At 50.4% G+C, this 24,861-nt stretch overlaps 1 protein-coding gene across 20 annotated transcripts in view; it reads left to right on the top strand.

Moving 5' to 3' along the window:
- Positions 1–1,123: 1,123 nt before the first annotated feature.
- Positions 1,124–24,861, top strand: part of DYSF (dysferlin) — a 202,199-nt gene continuing 178,461 nt past the window's right edge. For 12 of the 20 annotated variants that reach the window (XM_059659471.1, XM_059659466.1, XM_059659469.1 and 9 more), the window contains exon 1: positions 1,124–1,640. In XM_059659471.1, coding sequence (XP_059515454.1) covers positions 1,553–1,640 — 88 coding nt within the window. In that variant the 5' untranslated portion in view covers positions 1,124–1,552. Of the gene's footprint in view, positions 1,641–13,640; positions 13,859–24,861 lie in introns of those variants that run through there. The other 8 variants (XM_059659465.1, XM_059659458.1, XM_059659461.1 and 5 more) reach the window with 2 other exon arrangements.

The raw sequence follows: 24,861 nt of genomic DNA, 5'->3' as shown, positions 1-24,861 counted from the left end.
CCCTGACCCTTCCTGCCCTGGAGGGGCAGATGGAGGAGAAGTTTTGCTGACAGCTGCGCCAGCATCCATGTAGCTCTCTTTAGAAGGTGAGTCACCCAACTGCTGGGCCTGCGGATCTGCACGGCTCCCTCCCGGAAGGCAGTTTAGCAATAGGTACTGGGACCTAAAAAAAGGCATGTCCTTCTCCAGGGCTAGGAATCCAATCTGAGGAACTAGCAGAGGGGGACTGAGATAAGTTTTTTTTTAATCCAAGTTTTATAATCCAAGCAATATAACATTTTTTTATTTGCCATATAAAAATTACTTCTCACTGTTACAGTAGTGAGAAACTGGGAAGAGCCTAAGTGTGTAGCAGCAGGAGAAAGCTTTGCAAATCTAGTCCATCCTAATGGTAGAAAATCAGGTAGTTCCTGAGAAATTTGTCAACGAAGGATTTTTAATGATGTGAGAAAATGTTACATGAAATAGCAGCACAAGATCTCAGATATATAATAAATAATGTAACTAACACACATATATACGTACATTCACAGGAAAAAGCCTGGATTGGTAAAAATCCAAATGTTAATGCTATTTTTTTCCTAGACTCAGAGATTTCTTGCGTGTGTGTGTGTGTGCGTGTGTGCGTGTGTGTGCGTGTGTGTGTGTGCGTGCGCGCGTGTGTGTGTGTGTGCGTGTGTGTGTGTGTGTGCGTGTGTGCGCGTGCGTGTGTGCGTGTGTGTGTGTGCGTGTGTGTGTGGGCGTGTGTGTGTGTGTGTGTGCGTGTGCGTGTGTGCGTGTGTGTGTGTGCGTGTGTGTGTGCGTGCGTGTGTGTGTGCGTGTGTGTGTGTGCGTGCGTGTGTGCGTGTGTGTGTGTGCGTGGGTGCGTGGGTGCGTGTGTGTGTGTGTGTGTGTGTGTGTGTGTGTGAAAAATAGCACGTGTTGCTTTTACAACCAGAAAAGAGGGAGCAGAGTTTTACAGGCAGCCGGCGCTTCTTGTCAATGAAATTCCTCAGCCCAGCGCCTGCCCCCAGCTTGGCCCGGGGTCTCGCTGCGGCCCAGGGCGGTCCCGGCGGCTCGGCTCGGTGCTGGCATCCCTGGGCCGGAGGAGGCGACAAGTCAGCTCCGCGCTCGGCCGGAGGTGGGAGGTCAGGGGCGGGTCCAGGAGGGAGAGCTGGCTGCTCACAGCGCCCGCCCGGAGCGCAGGTCCAGCGCGGCCACCGCGGCCGCCGCCCAGCCCGTGTCCGCGCGGCCAGGTGCAAAATGCCGTGTCATCGGGAGAGTCCGCGGCCGGAGCATTGAATTACAGCCCAGCCGAGCCCGGGAGGACGGCGACGGTGGAGGAAGAGCAGAGGGCCCCGCGCTCCCCCAGGGCGCGCTGAGCGGCGGGGCAGCGCCGCGGGAGGGGGACGGAAGGCCGCCCCTCGGGGCCGCCCGGCCGGCTGCTCCTCTTTAGGGCCGGTCTGCGAAGCGAGCCAGTGCTCTGAGCCGCGCTCTCCAGGGAGGCACCCTCGCCGCGCCCTTCCCCGGCCCTCTCCGCGCCCCGGGGCCAGGGCCCTAACTCGTGCCAGTCATGCTGAGGGTCTTCATCCTCTACGCCGAGAATGTGCGAACCCCGGACACCGACATCAGCGATGCCTACTGCTCCGCGGTGTTTGCAGGTAGGAGGGGTCTGCGATCCCGGCCGGCAGGAGGTGGGGGTCGGGCAGGGGACGCCGCGGCCCTCCATGACCCGCAAGACTCACCACCCCGGCCAGGCTGACTCTGGGGGCTGCAAAGAAACATGTCCTGGGGACTCAAAGGGAAACAGCAGGGCGGGAGAGGTGGCTGAGCTGCGCTTCTCCGACGGAAGCTGAGCCCAGGTTGGGGCTGAGGTGGGCCTGGAGGGCATCTCTTAGCACAGGTCTCTCTGCGCCGTGGGCTGCGAAGCACTGTGCTGTCCGGCTCCCCAACTCTCCCCGGAAGGCTGGGTCCAGGCCTATTTATAACCCAGCTCTCCCCGCGGGGCCCAGGCCGAGGCCTTTGATCTCAGTCACAGGCCAGGCGGGCAGGCCAGCAGCCACTGGGGCAGCGGCACCGCCCACCAGCCCAGGGGGCACTACCTTGGCTTTGGGCACTGGATGGGGAAAATTTAGCAGCAGGAACAACTGTCACCAGCACCACCTCTAAGGACTTTCTTCCCCTACCCCGAGACGGAGCCTGTGGGGGTGAGCCTGGGTGGTATCTCCGTCAGCAGATGGGGGCTTCCGAGCAGGGGGCCTGCTCCCCTGTCAGATTGGGATCCCCCACGGGATGATCTCCACGTGGGTCTGAGGACTTTCCTTCTGGAGGTGAAGGCTGGGCCGGGTCAGCTTCCTCTCCACCCTCAGGGCCAAGCCAGAGCTGGGGCTACACAGCTGGGTCTTTGGGTTTGGAGCCAAACTGTGGGAGAAGGACCAGGGGCAGGAGTGTGAGAGCTACCTGCGCATTCCCTCAGCCTCCATTACAGTCATCCCCGTCTCCCAGGCACCTGGAACGCAGAGTATCAGCCAGTCCCTTTCAGTTTCATGAGCTCCTGGAAATCCCTGCTCCCAGGTGCCCGTGTGCACACATGCTCCCACACACCTGCACACCTGCCAGTGCATGTGACACCTGCACACCTGCCAGTGCATGTGACACCTGCAGTGTTCCAAGGAGTAGGGCAGTGACGGCAAACCTATGACACGCGTGTCAGAGGTGACACGCGAACTCATTTTTTTGGTTGATTTTTCTTTGTTAAATGGCATTTAAATATATAAAACAAATATCAAAAATATAATGTTTATAATGTACCCCAGGAATCACAGAAGGACGTCTCAAGAAGTCGAATTAAAGAGTCACATTTATTGCAATCCGGGACTATGAGGGGCCATTTTGCTTTCCCAAATCTCATAGTAACAAGATGGTCGCAGCTCCAGGGTTAGATAGGCAAAAAATCACAAAGGTAATTATAGTTTTGGGTCTCAGGTCACTGAATTGACAGAAACACATCGTCTAGAGCCCTCGGGTCTGGAATGAGGAACCTGGGTTAAACTTAGGCATGTTATGTAAATTACAGTTTTGGGTCTAGAGCCCTCTGACCTTGGGATAACTGTGCTGTCTTCCCCAGGTAACGGAAAATGTGCTTTCTAAGACCAGTATAACCACAACCCATGGGATATTCACATTACAATCAATAAGGCATTTAATCGAATGGGATGATTTATATAATTCAGAAAATCAAAATAACCTGTCCATTGTTAAACAAAGCAAATAGGTACCATACTTCAATAAGTCTTTGTTTTACTATGGTTGCAAATATCAAAAAATTTCTATATGTGACACGGCACCAGAGTTAAGTTAGGGTTTTTCAAAATGCTCACACGATGAGCTCAAAAGGTTCGCCATCACTGGAGTAGGGACACTAAGAGGACACAGGCATGTGGTCACAACAGCACACGCACACACACACACACACACACACACACACACACACACACTCCTGGGCCTGCGGCCAGGACAGCAGCCTAGACCAGGAGGAGGGACAGAGGGGGCATTAGAGGTGACCCTCCAGCTGTGTTTGGAGGTGACACTCCAGCTGTGTGTTTTTCCTAACGTGCCACTTTGACCCGTTCCCCCGTTTCCCACAGCTGCCTCTGGAAACGAGCTTTAGCGAGGTGTTTCCAGGGGAAGGGCAAGGGCACGAATGGGGCGTCCACACTCCCTCTGTTTTCTCACCTGCATGGCCCAAGCTTGCAGCCTGGCTGAGGGGAGCAGCCCTGGGCTCCGTGTTGTACAGCTCCAGGGAACGCTCTGCGTCCTGACAATGTCCCTGTGGCTGAGGGGAGGGAGGATATTCTCAGGCTGTGGAGGGAGGACAGGCACCCTGTGCATTAAGCAGCTACCTCTCCCTCCGGCACCTCTCCCCCATCACCGTCTCTCACCCAAGGGCTGAGCAGGCTTTGTGCACAGCATCTGGAGCGGTCGGTCCAGTGCACAGATGAACCCTAAGAGAGCCCACCTTGAGCCCCTGCCTCTGTTCTTAGGGTCTTGTCTCCTCTGGGGTGCAGATTTTCCTCCACCTTCCCTGATCACACCCCCACCTTCCAGTAGCCCCCCTACACACACACTGCCTCACACTTTATGGTCCCCCTACCCAGGCAGGCTCAGAACCCTCGCAGGAGAAAGGAACGAATGAATAATGAATGGGGAAGCACTTTCTAACCCAGAAGTACTTCACCCACAGGAAGTACTGCTGGTGTTGGCTCCTCTCGTCATTATTTCAGCCTCAAGTGCTGTCTATGGAACAGCCTTTCCCATCCTCCATCCACATCCCTGTCTGACTGAGCCCCTCCCCCCATCTGCCTGATGTCAGTCTGTGATCCTGCCTGTTTTTTGCTGCTTGGCTCCTCGATGTGGGCTCCCCTTTTCCTGGGGAGAAAGAACGTTCTCTGTGCTGACTGTGAGGGCCCTCAGCCTGTGGCGGGGGCTGGCTGGAACCCCCACTCGAAGTCATCACAGTCACTGTCAGGCAGTCACTGGGAATGCAGGCCCTCCCTCCCACAGCCCTGGCCACATTCCACCTCCTGCACTGGCCAACCTCTTAGCCCATGTCCAAATTTGGCCTCCCTGCGGCATTCAGGCCTGCGGGGCCTCCTTCTCCCTGCCAGGGCCAGGTTGGTGACTGATTGCAGGGAAGGCGCTGGTCTCAGGGACACACTACCCAGATCAAACACCCTTCTGGGAAGCCTTGCTCACCGGCTGGCCCTCCCCTGGCCTCCCCAGGCTCTTCAGGTTTGACTCCCAGATGATAATATCCCACACGACACCTTATCTCCTCTGTGCACCCATACATCCATTTCCTGCTCACAACAGCTTTGTGAGGCCTGTGGACCAAAAAGGTCCACAAACTAAACCCGACGAGCTCAGGGGAGGCCAGCATGGAGCCCTTACAAACTCAGAGACCGAAAGTAACCACATGGAATGGTATGAACATAAAAATTCCTGACTGAAAGTGGGTCATGGCGCAGTCACGTCCCAGGCATGAACTTCCTTGGCTAAGGTCAGTCTTTACCTCAAGGGGGCCGGTCTATGTCTTTTTGTATCTAAGGTAACATGCCTTTGAAATGCCAAGTAGTCTCCTTTTCACAACCCCTCAGGGCGCAACCCTCTCTACGTGCTGTAAATGTTAACTATCCTGGACCCACAATGTAATAAGAGTGCGCATCTCTCCCTTGCACTCTTTATCCAGTCCTAGAGATCCCCCCTTTGCTTTCTCCTGCCTCCCTAATCTACCACCAATGAACTTCATGCGACCCTTCTTAAGGCTCCTCCTTTGATTATAATGTATAAAACACGGTGGAACCTCAGTTCTCAAACTCAATTTATTCCAAAAACCGAATCATTTTTTTCCCATTAGAAATAATGTAAATTGAATTAATCCGTTCCAGACCCCCAGAGGATTCCCTGTTTTAACGTTTCCTGTATACAGTACATGTCTAATGTACTGTTTAATCTGTAAATAAACACTTCTTTTCTTAAATTTATCAAACCACCCCCTACTAGCCTTAAACAAAGTCACGTTAAGCATTCGGTCCAGGAATGTCTTCCAGGTCAGCATGTAGCATCTTTGCTTGTTCCTATATCATCGCCTCCGAAAACGGCTGTCACTGGCTAACTGCTTTTCCCAATCAACAACAGCTTTTCTACCTCTTCAACTGTCTGTGCTCATTGTTTCGTTCACACTCTTAGCAACGTTAGCACTCTAGATGGCTTTTTTATATTTTAAAATTGTGCTAATTGTTAATTTTGCTAGCAACAAAAACCTTCTCTCCTTTGTTTGTTGCCTGAGAAACGCCTCTTGTCAAGCTGATACGGTTGTCAGTTCAAAAACCGAAGTTTGGTTCAACAACTGAGACATTTTTTTCTGTGAACAACTTGGTGGAGAACTGAATTGTTCCATCCAGATGGGAGACATTTGAGAAATGAGATTTGTCTGTAGCTGTAAAACTGACTTTCTCTGGAATATTTTCTCAATCCGTTGAGATTTTGCTTCTCTGCAGTCCTCATCAGTTTGGCTCAAACTCTTACAAGAATTTTCCTTAAGGCTGGACATTCTTTTGTCAACAGGTCAAAGGGCAGGGATATTATTCTCCTTCACAGACGAGTAAATTGGCCCAGAGAAGTGCAGGGGCCTGGCCAAGGACACACAATGACCCCACTTCCGTCATCCGTCTCTCTCTTTTTTAAAAATATATTTTATTAATTTTTTTTTTGCAGAGAGGAAGGAAGAGGGATAGAGAGTTAGAAACATCGATGAGAGAGAAACATCGACCAGCTGCCTCCTGCACACCCCCTACTGGGGATGTGCCCGCAACCACGGTACATGCCCTTGACCGGAATCAAACCTGGGACCTTTCAGTCTGCAGGCTGACGCTCTATCCACTGAGCCAAACCAGTTAGGGCCATCAGTCCCTCTCTTATCAGCATCCATGGCTCACGGATAAGTGCTTTGGAAAGCACAACATGTGCTGCCTACCCCTGGGCAAACCCACAGCCAGCACAGGGCAGGACTGTACTTGGGGTGCCAAACATGGGGGAGTGCAAGGCTGCAGGGAACAGTGTAAGACAAATGACCAAAAGATGGAGGATTCTGATTTTGAAAATGTATTAATCCCAAGGAGAGAGGATGGGTATTCGTTAAGCATGAACAAGGTACTATTTTCAGATGCTGTTTCTTTAAACCCTCCCAACAATCCTATGAAAAAGGCATATTTAACTGATATTATACTTATTAGCTGCTTGCCACTGTTCTAAATAGAACTTATGTATTATGGGCTATATCACATTCCAGTTAAATTTATCAAAGTGCATATATGTAGATGCGTAATCCTTCTGGCAACCATATTTGGTAGCAACTATCATCACCCCCATTTTACAGATGAGAAAACTGAGGCACAAAGAGGTTATGTTATATACTAGTAAGTGGTGGCGTTGGGATGCAAGCCCACAGGATCTGGCTCCAGAGCTCTTGTCTTTACCCACTCTACCATCTCCCTCTAGTCTTAGCTCTGATTTACAAGAGTTAAGAAGTAAAGGGGGAGGGGCAGGAAATATTTTTTCATTAATCTTCACCAGAGGATATTTTTTTAAATTGATTTTTAGAGAGATTGGAAGGGAAGGGGAGAGACAGAGAGGGAAACATCAATGTGAGAGAGACACATTGATTGGTTGCTTCCCACACATGCCCTGACCAGGGCTGGAGATCGAGCCTGTAACCAAGGTAGGAACCCTTCTGTTTAGGGGCCAACACTTTATCCATTGAACCAAACCGGCTAGGGCGGAGGGGCAGGATTTGAATCCAGGTCTGGCTCACACCCTGGAGTCTAGTCTCCATCTGAGGTTGCCTGCTCACATCCTGCCGTAGCTCACTCACTGTCTATACTGCCACTCAGTCCCTATCTTTCCCAAGCACAGACAGCCTCACTCTTGCTCTCTGGTCTAGAGGATTCTTTCTTACTCAGAGGGGTCTCTGCTCTTCTGTATCACCTTCTCTGGGTCTCATGGGACCATTCAGTCATCATTGGCCCAGAATGCCCCCTCTAGGCATTACCCTCATGCCAGGCCATCTCACAGGGCTCTGGCAGACCCTGGTGGCTGTTCAGGGTCTGATAAGCAGGATCATGGGCATGGGGCACTGAGGAGGGCAGCCTGCAATGGGTAAGGCGGGTACTCTGGGGCATCCAGAAGGGGGCAGTGTAACCTTGGGTTCCAAGCTTAGCCAGTCCAGTATGAAGTTGGGTGGAGGGGCTCAGGAGGGCAGATAGCTGGTAGCCTTGGTCACATTCCAGTGGGACAAGAGCATCAAACAAGAGGGAGAGAAAGATGGCAGCTGAGAGCATTGACTCTGGACCCAGACTGCCTGGGGTCTTGGATTTTGAATAGTTCTGCTACTTTCCAGCTGTGTGCCTTTAGGCCAATTATTTAACCACGCTGTGTCTCAGTCTCCTCACTTGGGAAGTGTTGATAATAATAGTACCTGCTTCAGAATGGTTCTGAAGAGTTTGTGTTTTTTCCATATAAAGCACTTTGAATAGTGCCTGGCACTCAACACATGCTAACTATTATTATATTATATATATTTAGTATAATAATAATTATTATAGTTAACATGTATTGTATACATACTAAGAAATTACCGCACACGTCCAAGAAGCCTTGCACTGTCTTTTTTGCCTTGTCAGCCGTACCATCAGCTCTGTTTGTCCATCCACTATCCTACCAGAGTGGAAACAATGGGCCAAGTCGTGAGTGCGCCCCCAGACTCTGGTCCTGTCTCCACTGGCTGCCGCTCCTGGAGCAGCCCCTTCTGAGCCAAAGGCAGTTGTTTATCTGCGTGATGGCTGCCTGTGGCCCTCCCCATGGTGCTAGGACTTCCTTGGAACAAATATCTCTCCGGTGACAGGGCCCACAAACCGCAGTCCCTCTCCCCAGGCCGACTCACTCTCTTTCTCTACTTCCTGCGTGCCAGTCTCTTTCCAGATTGGTTCACTAGAATGAGTGTTAGCAGGAAGAGCTCTAACATCTATCTTACCCCGACTGTGCACCAGGCACTGTGCTAGTGTTTGGTTCGAGCCTCCCAAACACCTGTGTGAAACTGTCATTCTCTTGATTTCACAGAAGGGGAAGCAGACTCTGAAAGGGCAAGTCACATGCCTCAGGTCACACAGCTAGAAAAAGGTGGACTGGACGGAAGCCTGGAACTATGAGCCGGTGCTTCCCGGGCAGAAACATACTCATGGCTGTAGCCAGGATCACTGCTTCCTGTGCGTGCATTTTATGCCCTGGTGGACACGCAGGTGCCCTTCGGCCCCCCTGGTTGAATAGATTGGGGTATACATGCACACATATTCTTCAATGAATGTGAGGGGAGAGGGCAGACGGATGCATTGGATCATCCATCTTCCTTGAAGGTTTTGGGCTTTGGCAAATGTGACCTGAGGAATCCTGTAAACTCACACGCAGTGTTCACCTCATGGTCAATGGTGTTGAGCAGAAGGGCAAGGATTGTTTGCTTCTTGCACACCTAATGTCAGGCTTTGGGGGAAAACCAGAGACCTGAGCCCGAGCAGGCCAGCTGGCCCAACTCCAACAGCAAAAAGGGGCCCTGTTAGAAGTACCTCTTCCTTGACTGTCAGGGAGGTAGGGCCCCAACGAGCGATAGAAGAGGACAGGGGTCACAAACTCAGATGTCCATGGGAGCCTGGCAGGTGGCATAACTAAGATGAGGCCAGAAGGAAAAGCACATGCCTATGGGGTGAGTGGTGGCAAGTGGGGTGACTTGAGAAGGGCAATGCTCCAGCCACAGGTGCCAGATGATCAGTGTTAGGCAGAGACTTTGGGTCGATGGGCCAGCTTCTCTGATTTTTTCAAGAGAAGCTAAAATCCAGATCTATATGGGAAATCTTCTAATATTTAATTCAAGTACAATATTGTTCTAAAACATTGTGTTGGTCAAAGACAACAGGGCTATGAACTGGATGTGTCCCCAGGGGACACCAGTGAGAGCATCTGAGGTTCAGTGTTTCATTTAATCTTGGAGACCTTTGTCCTAGGCTCTCTGGAAAACAGGCAGCCAGTCTTCTCTCACGTGGGATTATCAGTCAGCACCTATCCGTGACTGCATCGATGGGGCGATGGGGGAGAGCTTCGGTCCCCCCTCCCCTTACTTCTATTAGCAATGAAATGTCATTGAAGTTAACGTGACATTGTAAGTGAAAACGGCTTGCTGTGCAAACTCAGCTTCAAAACAGGTCCCTTCTCCCCTTTGCTACACAACGCGGCTCCTATGTCAGCTCTATCACCTTCACAGTGGGGCTGGCATTGTCAGGGGTGCCAGGGATCTGCTCTTACCTGTGGCTTTTGGTAGGATGAAACCTGGCTGTTAGCAAGCCCTAACTAACGATGTCTCTCTCACTCACATAACAGTTGATATGCAGGCAGTCCTGGCTGGTGAAGTTCTGACTGTCAAGAGCCCCAGGTCCTTCTGGCTTGTTGCTCTGCTGTCCCATGCTGACAACATGGTTGGTGGCGGCTCACCATCGCAATCTATCTTGTAACTTGGGCAGGCATGCCCCTCCCCTATAAGGCAGTGATGGCGAACCTATGACACGCGTGTCAGAGGTGACATGCGAACTCATTTTTTTGGTTGATTTTTCTTTGTTAAATGGCATGTAAATATATAAAATAAATATCAAAAATGTAAGTCTTTGTTTTACTATGGTTGCAAATATCAAAAAATTTCTATATGTGGCACGGCACCAGAGTTAAGTTAGGGTTTTTCAAAATGCTGACACGCCAAGCTCAAAAGGTTTGCCATCACTGCTCTAAGGACACAACCAGGCAGTTACATACATCCCTTCTGCTCACATCCTATGGGTCATCACTTGTTTTCATAACCACAGCTAGCTGCAAGGGAGGCTGGGAAATGTAGTCTTTCAATGCGTCCACGTAAAACTCTTTGGAAAATTTCTGTGGAAGAAGGAGAGAACATACGGGAAGGGGACCAGTGGAGGTCTCACTCACACTCTCCATGCAAGCTGCATTCATGATTCAAATCCCCATGGGATGAAGCCCCCTTGAGCACTAGGCCCAGTGAGATGTCCCCCAGGGCACAGGCAGCTGTCTGATCAGGGAGGAGTCCTGGGCAGTGAGCAGCAGCCATGGCTGGAAGTTGGAGGTTGGGATGGAAAAGAAGCCTCAGGAAGTGTCCAGCAGCCAGGCCACCAGCTGCTGCGTTTCTGGTTTACAGAACAGATGTGTGGAGCCCCTGCTCCTTGGACACAAGCCAAGTGTTTGTAAAAGTCCCTTGGAAGATTCACTGGAAATGTTCGCCTGCAGACTTCCTGTGCTGACTGACAGCAGAAGTATGGTGTGGCGAGCCAGCACGGCCATGACATACTCAGCCCCAGGGCGCCTTATGTGCCGAGCCAGCTCAGCCAGGTTCAGTGAGCCTGAGCGGGGGTGGTGAAGGATGGAGAAAAGACAGACAGGAGAATAAAAACTGGGTCTGGGTGGGACGCTGTCCTCTCTGATGGAGAGTTAGTGACAGTGCCACGGATTACAAACCTTGTCTTTATTTTATAGCCAGATTCCACGAGGCAAAGCAAGGGCGAGGTCAAGATGTTTACAACATTCTCATGGGTTTTGAGCCTGCTCAATTACATGCACCTGAACTCTATCAAGCCCACATCACTCAGGCATGTGGGGCCACGTGTTTGGACCATAGGTTCAAGCTCACAACTATAGCTGTTGGCTATCATTGTGCTGGGAGGGCTCTGCCCCCCGAGCTGGGACTTGCACGTGGCCATGAGAGGACTGTGCCCTCTCAGTAGTCCAAGGCTTGAACCTGTCCAAACACTGTAGCTGCTCTCCACAGTATAGGGCAGTGATGGCAAACCTATGACACGCTTGTCAGAGGTGACACTCGAACTCATTTTTTTGGTTGATTTTTCTTTGTTAAATGGCATTTAAATATATAAAATAAATATAAAAAATATAAGTCTTTGTTTTGCTATGGTTGCAAATATCAAAATATTTCTATATGTGGCACGGCACCAGAGTTAAGTTAGGGTTTTTCAAAATGCTGACACACGAAGCTCAAAAGGTTCGCCATCACTGGTCTAGGGCAATGTGTGGTGTGATGGGGGAAGGAGCCAAGCCAGGGATCATTGTGAAAATAAAACTATCCCAAGTCATCATATCCGAAACGCCCCCTAGGGGGCAGTCCTATCCTTATTGAGAACCACTGGCTTAGCCTGATCGTGGGGGGAAGGAGCACTGGGAAGCCCAGGACAATGCCCACGACACCAAGGGCGGGGGGAGGGGCCCTACTATGCACTGGAATGCCTGGCTGACTGAGACGCCTGGGCCCGTCCCCTTACTGCCAGCCAGACACCAAACAGGTAGTTACCCTCAAGTTATTCTTAAATTGCGACGGTGCGAAGAAGGAAAAGTGCTGCTGTGCAGTGGTTTGCCACAGGGAGCAGCCTAGACCAGGAGGTCAGAGACGGCTTCCTGGGGGCGTGATGTTTGAGCTGAGGCTTAAGGGGTGATTGAGGGTGGCCCTGTAAAGAGAAGGGAGAAGTTGCATGGTGATAGTTACTAGATTTATCATGGTGAGCACATCATAAGGTATATAAATGTTGAATTACTATGTTGTACACCTGAAACTATGTTTTAAGAAAATAATTAGGGCTCACGGGGGCCAGGAGGCTGGGAGCCTGAGGAAGTTTTCTGCTGTATAAATAGCAAGTAAACAGAGTGAGGATGGCGATGGGGTTGTTGTGGGTTTGGGTAAGAAAAGGGAAATAGGAGAGAGGGAGATTGAAGACCCTGGAAATACGGTATAATTGCCAAGCAGCAGTGAGGGTCCACCAGAGTCAGGGGTCACGACTATCCAGAGACAGGAGGCAGGTTAGCTGTTATTCTCCAGCACCCTGAGCGGTTAGTGCAGGGGTGGAGTGGGCAGAGGGGTATTCCACCAGATTCTGACTTCGCCACATGAAAATGCTGGATCCTCAAAATAAGAGAGGAGAAAGGGCGCTGCGGCTTTGTGCAGCGGAATGAGAACTAGTTACTGAATTTACGTTGAGAAAGGAGCTCAGTGAGGACCTGGGAGGCGGGAGGGGGACCTGTCTGGTGCAAGGCGCAGGAGTATAAGTGTGCAGAGGTGAGCAGCCAGGGCCCCTGTGGTCAAGTTCATCAGCTGGAAAGGAACCAGATGTAATGCGGGAAAGCGTGCTAAGAGCTGTCACCCACGGCTCACGCTACAATCAGTTTCCCCCACGGTGGGGGCCAGGGAGCCCGGAGATGGCTGGGGTGTGTGTGTGTGGCGCCAGGGGACCCTTGTACTCTAGGGACGCAATGTAATTTGGACGCAGACCCCTGCCCCAGAGATGAGCGACTCCCGGCTGCCCTGAAGAAGGAGCAGAGGCGGGTTCGAGGGCTCGGCCTCGGAGTCTGAGCCGCGGGGCTCCCAGCAGCCGGACCGACTGCCTGAGCTCCGAGCGCGGGGATGGGGCTGGCGGGGCCGATGCGCGGCACGGAGGCTGGGGGTCCCGGCGCAGAGCGCGAGGAGCGCGCTCCTTCGGCGCCCGCGCCAAGTTGCAGTTCCCCGCAGATACACTTTTGTCCCCGAGGCTGGGTCTCCCGGTCCTCCCGCGCCTTCGCTCATCTCTCCGGCGCCGCCATTCGCCCAGCGCACTCGGCTTGCCGGCGTGGGAGCGCAGCACGTGCGCGGCAGCGGGCAAGTCGCACAGAGGCGCTGGGGTTCTGCAGTCTGGCTGGGGCGGCGGGGCGGGGGTGTGGGGGGGAGTCCCGGAGAGGCGCTCGGGGTTCTGGAGCCTGGCTGGGCGGGGCGTCCCGGAGAGGCGCTGGGGTTCAGGAGCCTGGCTGGGCGTGGCGTCCCGGTCGCTGGGGGCTCCGACGAGCCAGGCCGGCTTGTGCGTCCGCCAGCAGCCCCGCGGAGCTGTGCTTCCCGCGTCAGAGGCGCTGTCACTCCGGACGCGGGCGGGGACTCCCACGGGCGCGCGCCTGCCCTCTGCCCCGCCCCGCCCGCCGTGGGGAGGGTCCGCCCAGCCAGTGTCCGGTGTCCTCCCCAGGCCTCTCCTAGGCGTTCGGACTTCTCCGCTGAGGCGTGGCGAAGGCAACAGCTCCCCTTCGGTGGGTGTCGGGGCTTGGCGCGCCCGCTCCCCTCCCGCCCGCGCGCCTCTGCGCTCCCCCGGCGCCAGAACCATGCTGTGCTGCCTGCTGGTGAGGGCCAGCAACCTCCCCAGTGTGAAGAAGGACCGCAGCGACCCGGTCGCCAGCTTGACTTTCCGAGGTGAGAGCCCCTTGGCCACCCGCCTCTCCGCACGCACCGCAGGGTTTGCAGCCCCGGCTCCAGCACTAACCCGAGTCCAAGCCACAGTTTTCTCCTCTGTCAGCAGGACAGGCATCTCAGCCCGGTCTTCCGCAGGAGGCGAGGAGGATGAAACACAGCACATTGCACTGTGCTCTGAGATCTGGGAAAAGTGCATGTGCTGTAATATGACAACAGTTACCACTTAAAAAAACGTTTTCATTGCTTTTGAGAGAGAGAGAGAGAGAGAGAGAGAGAGAGAGAGAGAGAGAGAAACATTGATGTGAGAGAGACACATTAATTGGTTGCCTCTCACACGTTCCTCAATTGGGGCCAGGAATCAAACCTGCAACCCGTAGATGCTCGGGGCCGGCGCTCTAACCATTGAGAAACACCAGCCAGGGCTATGGTCACAACTACCCGATACCCAGAGGGAATAAAGTGCAAGCTCTTATCTGTGCCTGTAGACTGGTGTGCTTTGAATCTTTATTTCATTCATTCATTGGCCTATCTTTATTGAATCTACGAGGTCTCAGTTGGGAGTAAGGAGCATAATAGGTTAGATATGGCCTTGATACAAGGATTTTGAGGGTTGTCAGGGATTTTTTTTTTTTTAATTCAAAGAGCCTAAGTACCTACATGTGGTGCTTAGATAAGAGTACCCCCACCCCCTCTGTGTTTGGGGCAACAAAGGACTTACAACCCCTGTCTTGCCAGGCAGCTTTAACCCCCTACTTTAAGGCAATCATTCCCATGGGTGGAGGTGTCTTAGGAGGGGAAAGGGAAGAGGAAGGATCTGTCAAAATTAAGAGAAGGAACAATGGCTGTGAGTCAGGACCCCAGTTCTGTAAAGAAAGATAAATAAGGAGAGGAGAGAGAGTTTTCCACTTACCAGGATGCATATCCTGTGGTTTTGTGGAATTAAAAAAATATATGTATCACAAAAGATGGTCAGCTCTATAGGAAGAAATGGCTGGTGTTTTCATGAGGCTTGAAAACAATGGGGGCACTTTCAGCTCTGACCCATGATCTCCATTTGCCCCCCAAGCACCCACAAATACTAATAACCATAGATTTGGCCAAGTGAGAACTATGTGCAGCTTTAATTATTTGTTATGGGATAATTTACATTGTATTTCTCTTTTGAGAAGTGAGAGTTGAAACATTTTAGAAAACTGCTATTTTCATGAATTGGTGACATCCCTGGGTGCCCACTATGAAATGCAACTTCAGGACAAGGTTCCTAGCTCTCTCTTGTCCATCAGACTCAGCCTAAGCCATTCCTGAGCAGAAATTATGAGGCCACCACTGGCTGGAAAAGAAGTTCCCAAAGGTTCCTGAGCCCAGGGGCCCACGTCAGCCTAGTTCTCTCAGATGCTTTGGAACTCTTTTGGGTCTGTTCACAGCTCTCTTTCCTTGGTTCTTTTTTTAAAATATATTTTTATTGATTTCAGAGAGGAAGAAAGAGGGAGAGATAGAAACATCAATGATGAGAGAGAATCATTGATTGGCTACCTCCTGCACGCCCCACACTGGGGATCGAGCCCACAACCCGGGCATATGGCTTGACCAGGAATCGAACTGTGACCTCTTGGCTCATTGGTCAATGCTCAACCACTGAGCTATCTCAGCTGGGCTTTCCCTGGTTCTGTAACAGTCTCTGGTAGCTACTAATCTCATTCTGCAGATAAGGAAATGGCAATCTGGGGAAGTTAAATGATGTGTCCAGGTTGCGGTTGTGGCAGGGAGCTACCAGTGTTGGAGTGGGCAGTACCCATGAGTCAGGTAGGTGACTTAATAGGTAATCTATTGAGGCCCCCTCTTGATTGTTGCTCTGGGCCAGGTACCCTGCCTGCATGGCTGCTGTCCTCCCCTAATCTCTGCATGCGCCACTCTTTACAACATCTTACTATTGACATGCTGACAAGCCCTGACCAAAACTGAAATATAGAATATAACATATCTGATTCGTCTTTCAAAGCCCATTCGTCTTTCAAAGCCCCAGTGCAATACCACCTTCTCCAGGGAGGCACCCAGGATTCCCCTGGCTAGCATTAGTCCCTCCTCTCCGGAGGCACAGCGCCTGGTTAGATCTGCTAGCCATTCAGTCCAGCAGGTCTGTGCGCAGTCCTCAGCTCCGCACTTAGGACCCTGTGACTCCTTGAGAGCAGCGGCCTGTCCTCCGCACGGGGCACCAGAATGCCAGGGCTGGGTGCAGACAGGTGCTCTGTAGTGTTTGTGCCTTTTCTGGTCCAGTCTCTGGCCATCACACAGTCTGGGACAGCGGTCTTCACGCTTTCCTGTGCCTGACAGATTCCTGGGTCCCATCCATAGAGGTTCCGAAAGTCAGCATTGGTCACCTACTAATATTTCCATTTTGGAAACACACCTTGAGAGAAATTGGTGGGAGATGTGAAAGGTGAAATCGATGTGGCTTCTCTTTCCCCCCCTCCCACCCTGGTTTCCCAGGGGGAATTCATGCTGGAGTTTGGGGCTGAGCTGGTGCTTAGAGAGAGAGGCTGTTAGAAGCAGACCCAGAACTTAAAGATCACTTAGACGGGGGTAGTCAACCTGGCTGCACGGCAGTCACTTGGGGAGCTTTAAAAATATTCACTGCCAGCCTCCCTGTCCCCTCCTCTCTCTTGGAGGAGGGGCCCAGATACAGGTGATTCTAAACAGACTCCAGATATGTCAGAGGTGCTGTCGGGATTGAGAACCCTTGAGCCCAACCCCCTCAGATGAATCTCAGATGGGACTGAGGCCTGCTCGCAGAGAAGCCAGCCTCGCCCTGTGCTTGGCTCCCGCACGGGGCCCCCAGTGCATGGGCCTGGCTGGTCCCACTTTCCAAGCAGTTGTTCCCCCAGCATTCCAGCCTCGGATGTAATTTCAGGACCTGCCTCCCAAAATAGACATGAGCTTTGGAAGGCCCCACCCCGAGGGTACTTCTTTGGTTTCCCTGTCTCAAGGCTTCAGGGTAGAGGTGATTAATGAATCTCTATCATTCCTTTGTTCCTGTACTAATTAATTAGTTAACTAAAGCTGCCTTGAGTCCCGGGCTGTAGAGGTACTTTTGATGAATGGTCTTCGTGAATGAGCAGCTTAATTTCTTGTAGCATTTAGTGATCTGTCCTTTCTTCTGCCCTGCCCATGTGCTGTCCTGGAATGTGATTATGTCCCTCCATTCATGCATTTAGTTCATTGAACACATATTTATTGAGCACCTACTATAGGCTGGGTGGTGTTCCAGATGTTGGCGATACATCCAAGAACAAAACCCAAAGCTTAGACTTTCATTTCCTTGAAGTTCGGATCTCCTGTACCCCCACTTGGTGAATTTCTATTGGCTTCCCAGGGCCCACAAGCCAGAAAACTGAATCATTACTGCCTCTTCTCTCTCCCTCATCCCTCCCCATGTCTCTCCAGCTAACCCCACTGCTTTCTCCCCGTCTTCTCCCTTCTATCTCCTGGGAGGTCTCTAGACTTTAGACAGGGGCCTGGGGGAACCTCCTAGAACTGCCTGAAGGTTGAGAGACAACTGAGGGGCAAACCTGACTTCCCTTTGTAGGGAAGGTGGGCTAAGGAGATACTGGATTCTCTGAACCTGGCTTTTTAAACATTAGAGGTGACTTTAAAGCATCGAAAATAGCCTTCTGCTTCCTTTTTGAGAACATAGTATGCACTCAGTGTATGAGAGGATATACTAGAGAGGGGAGTGAGGCAAGAGTTAATAAATGGCCCTGAATCCTGGCACTTTGAATTAATTTTTAATACTTTGACATATAGCCTCTAAGATTTCTTTCCCATTAAAAAAAAAAAAGACATTTTAGTTGTGAAATTTAAGACCCAAATAAAGGACTTAGAATACAAACGTATGCTTTAATGCAAGGGTTCTCACCTGTGGTGATTTCGTTCTTTAGGGGACGTTTGGCATTGTCTGGAGACATTGTGGGTTGTCATCACTGGGTGTGTGTGTGGAGGGGGTGTGGTGGTACCCACAGGCGCGTGCTGCCACTGTTGGCAGCTAGTGGTAGAGGCCAGGGATGCTGCTAAACATCGTGCAGTGCATAGCCCCCTCCCACAAGAAATATCCAGCCTCAATGTTTATGGTGCCCACATTGAGAGACCCTGCTTTAATGGCTAACTTAGGAAGGGCATACCCACATGTATCACCCAGGTCAAGGAATGGAGTCTTTGGGCCCCACCCTCCCACCAGAGGCCTCCAGACCCCTTGCCTTTCTCTCTAGACTCTCTAGTCTAGAGTAATAGCTTCTCTCAAAGGTTTGTCAACTTACATGTTCACTCAGCAGTACACCAGGGGCATTTTTCTCTGTCAGTCAGTATTCTCCACACCTTTTAAAAATGCCTGCATAGTATTTTAATGTGTGGGTGTGCCATAATTCAGTTATACAACTTCCTATTGATGAATATTTAGGTTATACCAAATGCTTTTTTAAAAATATATTTTATTGATTTTTTACAGAGAGGAAGGGAGAGGAATAGAGAGGTGGAAACATCAATGAGAGAGAGACATCGGTCAGCTGCCTCCTGCACACCCTCCACTGGGGATGTGCCCACAACCAAGGTACATGCCCTTGACTGGGATCGAACCTGGGACCCTTGAGTCTGCAGGCTGACACTCTATCTACTGAGCCAAACCGGTGAGGGCGATATACCAAATGTTTTATATTTATAGTCAATACCTAAATGATACTGTCACTGTTAGAATTATCCTGGAGTCTAAATCTTTGCCCACATATTTAATTATTTTGGGGGGTAAATACCAGAAGTGACATTGCTGTGTCAGAGGTTTACGTATTTAAGGCTTTGCTGCATTTCCCAAATTGCTCTCCTGAAAATCTGTACCAACTTTACCCTCCCATCAGCGGAGTACGGGGGCTTGTTTTCCTATACTAATCCTGCTAACATAAAGCATTATCATGCAAATCTCTTTAATAATTTCTTTGGTTCAAATAGCATTTGTGATATTTCAAAGTTATTACCTATTTGAATTTATTTTTACTGAATGCTTTTTAAAAAAAGTTATTGATTATTTTAGAGAGAGAGAAAGGGAGAGGGAGAGGAAGAGAGAGAGAAACATGGATGCAAGAACAGAACCTTGATCGGCTGCCTACTGCATATCCCCTAGTAGGGATTGAGCCTGCAACCCGGGCACGTGCCCTGACTAGGAATGGATCTGGCAACCTTTCGGTGCACGGCACCACACCCAACCGAGTCACACCAGCCAGGGCCCGAATTGCCTTTTAATTTACCCATTAAGAGAGGGCTTCAGGGCTTGTCTTTTTCTTAATTAGTTGCAGTGCTCTTTATATATTAAGAACATTACAATTTCATCATAGGTGTTTCGAATATCTCCCCAGTTCTAATTGGCCTTTTGAGTTTCAAGATTACCCCTCTCAGAGTACATTCCACCACCACCCCTTCCTTTCCTGGCTGCGTGTTTCCGGGAAGTGTGGTTTCAGTTAGGATTTAAAAAGATGGAGCTGGAGTAGGAGTTCTTGAGGGTGAGGAGGGCAGGGCTTCTGCTGGGCAGGGCGGGAAATGACAGCTGCCCAGCTCTTGGGGTGCCCAGGCTTGAGTCAGGGCAGAACCTGTCCTTTGTGACGGGGGCTCTGTGCCAGGATGCAGAGCAGACTGCCCTTCAGCAGAAGCCAGGGCTGCCTCTTCTCCTTTCAGCTGCCGCTGCCTTGGGTGTTTGCTGACATTCCGAATGTCTATCACGGTCTTTGTCTGATGGGTGTTCTAATGAAGTGTCAAGAAAGGGCCCAGTACAGAGCAAGTCCTCAGTAGACACTGAGGAACAAATGAGAGGCTGCCTGCAGGACCTGAAGGCTGCCCAGCGTCCGGCAGCCAGTCCTTCACCCCGGACAGAGACAGCTGTCTCTCCAGGTGCCTGGCACCCCCAGCCAGCCACGCACCCCTGTCCGAACCTGAGACATCCTCTGCCACTCCCCCTGCCCCCTTCCTCACCCAGACACTGGCCTAGACCCAGCCCCACAGCCCGTGTCCTCTCATCTTTCACCTGGACTTTAAAAAAAATTTCGTGGTAAAATTTACCATCTTAACCACTTTGAAGTGTACAGTTCAGTGTCATTAAGTACATTCATACTGTGTGCAACCACCACCACCATCCATCTCCAGAACTCCTTCATCTTTCCCAACTGAACTCTATGCCCGTCAAATAATATCTCCCCCCCCTCCCCAAGCTTATTTCGCTTCTATAATGTCCTCAAGGTCCATCCATGTTGCAGCTTGTGTCAGAATTTCCTTCCTTTTTAAGGCTGAATAATATTCCATTGTATGTACAGCTCACGTTTTGTTTATCCATTTATCTGTCGGTGGGCGCTTGGGCTGCCTATACGTTTTAACTACTGCGAGTAATGCTGCTAGGGATATGGGCATATAAATATCTTTTTGGGTCCCTGCTGGATTTTTATCTAGCCTGCGACTGTCCCTGTTTTCAGTCCACATGCTCCCAGGTGTGGGGACCCCTAGGCCCCTCTGCCTCTAGCACATCCCTCCAGCAGAGTAGCTGCACTTCCTACATGGCCATTCAGGGCTCCCGGGGGCACGGAAGTAGAAGCTGCGGGCCCTCCTTTGGCCCCCGGGCTGGACCAGATCAACGTGGGGGGCAGCATGCAAGGATGTGGTTGCCAGGATGCTGGTTCAGTGGGCCAGCCTAGGCAACATCAGGTCTTCTCCCCGACACCTTCAGCTCCGGGAAGTGGGGTTGCTTCTTTGTCTGCTTGGATATGAAGGCAGGGTGGCTGTGGCATCTGCACCCCCTTTAACTAATCCTGCCCCCAGCCTTGTACCAGGCACATAACAGGTGTGGGAAAAGATCTGCACACTTTTGTACATCATTCCCCTCATGAAAGTCAGTGTCCCCCACACACTAGGGACAGCAACTCTAAGTGTTGAGTTGTTTCACTTCTTGGGGCCGTAAAACTATTTTTATTGTGGTAAAATATACGTAACAACATTTACCATTTTAACTATTTTGAATACAATTCAGTGGTATTCAACACATCCACATTGTTGTGCAGGCATGCCCGTTATCGACCTCTAGAACTTCTTTATTATCCCAGACTGAATCTCCACACCCATCACATAACAACTCCTGTTCTTCCTGCTCCCGCTCCTGGTAACTTCTGTTCTACTTTCTGTGTCTATGAATTTGACATTCCAGGTACCTAAGTTGAATCATATAATATTTGTCCTTTTGTGTCTGGCTTATTTCATTTAGAATAATGTTCTCAGTGTTCATCTGGTAGCACGTGTCAGAATTGCCTTCCTTTTTAAGGCTGAATAATATTCCATTTTAGTGGCTATTCCACATTCTGTTTATCCATTTATCTGTCCATGGACATTTGGCCCTTGGTGCCTAGAGATGCAAAGGGAAATGGACCAGTATTCCTCAGCCTTTCCTTAAAACATCCTTCGTCAGGCATGAAACTCCCATGGTACAGACTGTGGTGTGCGCCCTCAGTGAGCACCCTGCCTTAGAGTTTGTCTTCTCTGTGATCCCACCAGCCCCAAAGATCCCATTGTCATCAGTGTCCCAAAACCCAGTGTTTCGTCTGCTTCCCAAATGTATCGTTACCTTTATAATTGAGTTGGGGGGCGGGGGGCGGGGGGTGGGGGGAGGGTGTCTGTCCTGTCTTGGCTACTGGAGATTGACAGCTGGCTGGGTGCTCCCTTCCACACTCTAACCCCTGTGTGTGTCCAAGCCCTGGGGGGCTAACAAGCATCTTGGGCCTCTGAAAGGTATCTGTCCCCACAAGATGGGCCCAGACCACTGGCGGGCATAGTACCCTGGCCACTAGTAGGGGGACGTTACCAGGTGGTGAGCAGAAGAGCTCCTTATGCAAGGCCATGGCCACATCTGACCTTTAGGTAACAGGATGTATGTGGGCTCTTGCCAGTGGAGATTGCTCAGCCAGGTGGTCTCCAGCTGGGACAGGATGGTCTGGCTTCTTACCTGTCTCTGTGGCCCTCCTCAATTCCCTTCCCTCAGCCCATGGTCTTTATTGGAGTTGGCTTCCTTGGGGGACCAGGACCGTGTTCTACGCCATTCCTGCCACACACCTTGGCTCTTGGCACTCAAGGGCTAGGATGGTGATTTCTTTGTTCTCTAGTTCTCATTGGACAATCTTCCTTTAAGGCAATATTTTCAAACTTTTTGGACTGTTACATACAGCAAGACTTAGATTTTATATTAAGTTGCGGTACACCTACATAAATATATATGTGAAAATATAATCAAAAGTTTTAAGTAATAGTACTTTTCTGACAAAAGACGTACTCTGAGATTTTCTTCTCTAGTCTGCCCTGTCATTAAAAAGACAGATTGGTCCACTTACTCAATTGATGTCATGGCCCTCTATTGGGTCCCAATGAGTAGATTGAAACTCACCACCGTGCAGTCATGGGACATTGTGGTCTAGGAGTGTGGGGTAGAGTTGTGTGGGTGAGGCTTGAGGAAACAAGTGACAAATTGCCATAGGGAATGGACGAGTAGGTTTATTCCTCTTCACTGAGTCTTTCCGTCTGGAGGATCACCTCATGTCTTCACGAATGCTTGCTGGCCCCCAGTTCTGCAGAGCAACCTCAGGAGAGGGCATAGTCCCCTGCCCCCCAAACCCTAGCATGAGCTGGGAGCTCTTCTGTATCTTTAATTATTGAGTCTATTATATGTGTATAAAACCACATCTCTTAAGGCCAAAATTAATTAGCAAGGACAGGACAAGTCTAAATTCATGATGAGGAAGGAACTGTTTCCTAATTAGCAGCGCGCCTTCCCTTTTCTTGGCGCCTGTCAGGCATGTGATTGTGTTGAGTTACTGTTTCATTTCTTTCTTGCTCCTCTTTGGGGCTCTCGTGCCCATCGGTGACCCCTCAGTGTCAGCCAGAGGGTCCAGAGTTGGCCCTTCTAACCAGGACTTAGTGAAATCCAGTTGAGGGCCTTTGTTCCCGTCATCCTCGGGGAAGGCAGGAAGTGGAAAATATTTAAAAGCCATTTTGCACAGGGCTTGGCACACAGACACTACTTAATTAATACTAGCCAGGAGCACCGGGAAGTGCTTCCAACTGCACAACTCAGGAGAGGCTGCGGATGGAATTTTCCATGTTACTCCTGTAGGTCCTAGGAATTGATAGAGGAGGGGACATCGATGCTTAGATGGCATCTTATGTCCTTTCCAACCCCGTAAAGAAGACACTCATTATAATTAATTTGTTGCCGAGAGAGCTAAGGCCTAGAGATGTTAGAAGCCCCACCTCAGGTCACACAGCAGTGGCTGCTATTTGAATGACTCCAAAGCCATGTGTCTCATGCCTGCTGGAGCCACACCAGCATAGCCCACAAGGAGATTTAGAGTGGTTCCGCCAGGGCAGACCTGGGCCATTTTGATAAGGAAACTGGTGTCCCGCCCAGGACATCCCTCCCCCTGTGCTTCCTGTCATCCCCTCCATTCGTTGATACACAGCCGTATTGTGAATGCAGTCTTATGGTGTTCTGTGAGAACAGTGACTCCATCCTCTGGTGAGGAAGTGAACGTGCAGCCAACTTGGAAAAGGACCCATTCATTCAGCGCCCAGTTATTGGGCACCTCGCTATATATGGGGTTACTAGCATGGTAAGGCATGGTGTCTGCCCCCTGAAGTTCATGGTCCCGTTGGGAGGACAGCCATAGAAGCACACAGTTATCCTGCGGTCTGCTACCTGTGGTCACAGCTTACAACTATAAGGGAGGCTTATCAGAGGAGAAAACGAACTGGGTATTGAAGAATCAGTAGGAGTTCACGAAATGCTTCCGGGCGGGGCACAGAGGGGAGGGGAGGGGTAGTAGACATACGTTTAATGAGTATGCTGTGTGTTGGGCACCTCACTCATCCTATCATTTTTTTTTAAGTTTATTTATTTATAAATATATTTTTATTGATTTCAGAGAGGAAGGAAGAGGGAGAGATAGAAACATCAATGATAAGAGAGAATCATTGATTGGCTGCCTCCTGCACGCCCCCCACTGGGGATTAAGCCTGCAACCCGGGCTTGTGCCCTTGACCGGAATCGAACCTGGGACCCCTCAGTCCGCAGGCTGACGCTCCATCCACCGAGCCAAACCAGCTAGGGCCACTCATCCTATCTTGTCTAATTTTCGCTGTGGGTCTGATCTCACCACCACAGTGTCAGTTCTGGTTGTCTACCCCGACCATTCTGCGTTACCTTGTCCCAGCCCTCATGAACACATAGACCTGCCTTGGGATAGCCCGCTTCAGACAGACCCCTTCAAGGCCAGGGTAAGCTGGATCTTTTAAAGTCTGAGATAGCCCAGCTGGCATGGCTCAGTGGTTGAGCATTGACCTATGAATCAGAAGGTCACGGTTCGATTCCTAGTCAGGGCATATGCCCGGGTTGGGGGCTCAGTCTCCAGTGTGGGGCGTGCAGGAGGCAGCTGATCCATGATTTTCTCTCATCATTGATGTTTCTATCTCTCTCTCCCTCTCCCTTCCTCTCTGAAATCAATCAAAATATATTTAAAAAAATTGAGATAAAATTCCCATGCTCTAAAATTCACCATTTTAACTATGTAAAGGTGTACATTTTAAATAGTTTTTAGTATATTCACAATGCTGTGCAATCATCATCGCTCTCTAACCTCATCCCATTTCATCACCCCAACAAGAAACCTCTGTTAAGCATTCACTCCCCATTCCCATCTCCTCCCAACCCTTGGAAAGTACTTATCTGTGGATTTGCTTATTCTGGAACTTCATGTAAATGGAACCCTATAATATGTGGAGGTGGGTGGCTTTAAAAAGAAAAATAGAATCTTTTTTTGTGTGAATATAAAGCCATTTATTTTCATTCTTCCTGTAAATTTTTGTCCATTTGAAGTTTTATAATTCTACAGTTTATGTCCTCAGGCAAAAGGCATTGTGGGGAGAGACAGACAATGAATTGC

The sequence above is a fragment of the Myotis daubentonii genome, chromosome 12 (assembly GCF_963259705.1).
Source record: "Myotis daubentonii chromosome 12, mMyoDau2.1, whole genome shotgun sequence".
Lineage (NCBI taxonomy): Eukaryota > Metazoa > Chordata > Mammalia > Chiroptera > Vespertilionidae > Myotis > Myotis daubentonii.
The sequence above is the reverse complement of the archived record's forward strand: the minus strand, read 5'-3'. Positions and strand labels throughout refer to the sequence as shown.